General features: G+C 42.0%; 1 protein-coding gene across 1 annotated transcript in view; it reads left to right on the forward strand.

Moving 5' to 3' along the window:
* The window catches only part of LOC101855867 (scavenger receptor class F member 1), a gene marked incomplete at its 3' end in the record, with an annotated part of 29,749 nt that overhangs the window by 8,971 nt on the left and 17,534 nt on the right, over positions 1-3,244 (forward strand). Inside the window, 1 exon segment of the mRNA XM_013081860.2 lies at positions 703-918. Within this exon segment, the coding sequence (XP_012937314.1) occupies positions 703-918 (216 nt within the window).

Consider the following 3,244-nt stretch of genomic DNA (forward strand, 5'->3'; position numbering starts at 1 on the left):
TCTCTCTCCTCTCTCTCTCCTCTCTCTCCTTTCTCCCTCCTCTCTCTCCTCTCTCTCCTCTTTCTCTCCTCTCTCTCCCCCTCTCACTTTCTCTCTTTCTCTCTCTCACCCTCCTCTCTCTCTCCTCTCTCTCTCCTTTCCTCGCTGTCTCTTTCTCTCTCTCTCTTTCTCTCCCCCCTCTCTCTCCTCTCCCTCTCTCTCCTCTCTCTGTCCTCCCTCTCTCCTCTCTCTCTCCTTTCCTTGCTGTCTCTTTCTCTTTCTCTTTCTCTCCCTCCTCTCTCTCTCCTCTTTTTTCCCTCTCTCTCCTCTCTCTCTCCTCTCTCTCCTCTCTTTCTCCTCTCTCTCTCCTCTCTCTCTCCTCTCTCTCTCTCCCCTCTCTCTTTTTCTCTCTTTCTCTCCCTCCCTCATCTCTCTCTCCTCTCTCTTTCCTCTCTCCCCCCTCTCTCTCTTTCTCTCTCTCTCTCCCCCTCCTCTCTCTCTTTCTCTCTTTCTCTCTGTCTCTCTCTTCCCCTCTCTCTCTCTCCTCTCTCTGTCTCTCTCTCCTCTCTCTCTCCCTCTCCCTCTCTCTCTCTCTCTCCCTCCTCTCTCTCCTTTCTCTCTCCCTCCTCTTTCTCCCCTCTCTCTTCTCTCTCCCCCTCTCTCTCTCCTCTCTCTCCCCCTCTCTCTCCGTGTCTCTCTCTCACCCCCCCCTCTCTCTCTCAGGAAACCTGTGCCGACTGACACAGTTCAACGTGAACAGCTACAACGACAATTCTCTCAGAGGTCGGCAGTACTGGGGAGCCTCCGCACAAGGAGTCGTGACTATGGACTCCGGCACCTCAGAACATGTCAATAGCGTGAACATAACGTACTCCAAAGTGAACAGATGTGGAGAACGTTTCAATATCATCACGTTGTGTGAAGTGGAAATCTACGGAGGTAAGATGATTATCTAATATAAAATTATACTCGTATATCACATTTGTGAAAATTCGCCACTTTTGTCGCCTAAAACTTCCGAACCACTTAACTTTCGAAAATATTAACGCTGGTTCAGAATCATCTACAAGGTGCACAGTTATATTAAGGAGTCTGAAGTCATTGTAGTTTAATTTTCAGTTTTTTATTAGTTTCGTTTTTGGGAAAGTCCGTCTCCAAAGACGCCGTTGTAAACAAGTGAGGCTTCGTTTAACACGCAGTGCGCACTGATTCCACAATGGCTCGACGATTCATTCTTTTGAGACACTACATTCGGCGTAATAGGCCTGGCACATCTTGCTCTCACTGGAAAAACTGACATGACTTGCCGGTCAGTGGTGAGCTGGGAGGTTTTATGGGCTTATTTCTTTTTTGGGATGGGGTGGGGGGGGGTGGGGTAGTAGATGGCGGGTGGTGTAGGTCATAACGATCTCTCTCACGCTCTTGAGACACAGAAAGTGATGTTTACAAACACATTCTTAAGGGGGGGGGGGGGGGCTACACCCCCCAAAGTCAGGATTCGGCTCAAAATTATGGAATTTGAGTTGTAGCCATTTTTAGCTTCCTCAGCCTCTCCTACAAATATTTCATCACATAAGAAAACAGTATTTTTTTCCCATACCGGGCATGTTTGTAACCATCGTTTCCTCATAAAGTCAATGTTTTATTTTTCTTTATCGGCCGTTTTCTCGAAATGCGACTTTCTTCTATACTTTTTTGAATAACTCCACCATTTTTCATCCAATCTTCACGAAATTTTCACAGAATGAAGAGAAGATGTAATACTAAAATTTCGTCTGTTGAAATTTGACATATTAAATAGATTTTTGTTGGTGGTGTCTGGAGTGTGGATTTTCACGGATTTTTTGCAAACGTGAATGCTACTTCAGAAATAAAAATCATTAAAAAATTTCTAATTCGTTTAGGAAAAAAACAACAGACAAATTTTTAGATCTAACGTTTGTTAACACGCATTAAAAAACCCCCAATTAATTTCCATGAGCAATAAGTGCGGTATTCATTACGTAAGACATGTCAACAAAATCCAATATGACCGCCGTATCCATGGAAATGAAACTTTTTTCTCAAATTTGATTGCGGATTTTAAGACTCTTTACTATACTTGTTATATGTGTAAAATTTTGAAAAAATTTGGTTCTGTAATAGGCGAGATAGCCTTCAGGTGTAGCTCTTGCTATGTTTCAATAACAATAATACGCTTCTTGTTTCCAAATGGCCTATGGATGGTTGAAAGGTGTCATCGATACAGCTTAAATGTTATCATTTCTCTCCCGTGTTGTTTCTTTAACTTAGGATTACAAGATTCTATCTGCTCGGCACCTAGTTTTGAGAAATTTGGCGAAAAAAAATTGAGTTTCACAACAGGTCAAGCTTTTTCGAATGCAATTCTTTGAGTTTGAGTATCTTGATAACGACTCTGAATAATCTTACGATTTTCATAGATGAGATAGAGCCTTTTGGTTATGACCACGTGTTCTTAGAAATTTAAAACGGCTAAAAAATGTCATATAGAAGTTTGTGATTCTAAGGCAGCGATTTGTGTCTGCTTATCTTACTTATTCCCAACACTGAAACGCCGTTGTTGGGCTCATCATAATGCTTCTATTTGCTTAAACAAAAACTTAACTCCCACACGGGAATCGAACTCATGTCCTTTGGGTGTGACGGCGAGGAAGCCTAACCTTTAACCAAGTAAGTGTCTTGTGATGAGACCTTTTTAAATACAGCATTTTTAAGCTTAAAAGGCTAATCTCCAAAGATGGGTGGTTGGCGGCTGCTTGGGTGTTGTTTGCACCTTTCTGTGTATAAATCATCTATCTTCCATTTGCTCTCATCCTTTTTCCCTTTGTACGTTACTCTATGGTAACACGAATAGCTGTTATCTTGACTCCTATACAACTTGTTCGTGTTGTGCCGTAAACGTCTTACTAATACTGAACAATTCGGAGTCCAAATTGGTAACCTATAAAATCCGCCTTTTCCGCATGTTCAAGAGAGTTGAAGGAAATTAACACATTTGTTCAACACTATCCTCTGTCCAAAAAATATATCCTGTGATAATGTGTGTGGGTCTGGAAGTTGTGTGTGTGCGCTCGCACGCGCGCGCGTGTGTGTGTATATCTGTGTGTTTTGTTATGGTTTCATAGTGTGCCTTTTTTCTTTATTTGATTTTTCAGTTGACTGATTATTCTGCATTGTACATCGTTTATATAGCCTTCTGGGGATAAGGGGGCATACAATTTTCCATTATTATTATTATTATTAC

This window comes from Aplysia californica, unplaced genomic scaffold, assembly GCF_000002075.1.
Source record: "Aplysia californica isolate F4 #8 unplaced genomic scaffold, AplCal3.0 scaffold00149, whole genome shotgun sequence".
In the NCBI taxonomy this organism is placed as follows: Eukaryota; Metazoa; Mollusca; class Gastropoda; order Aplysiida; family Aplysiidae; genus Aplysia; species Aplysia californica.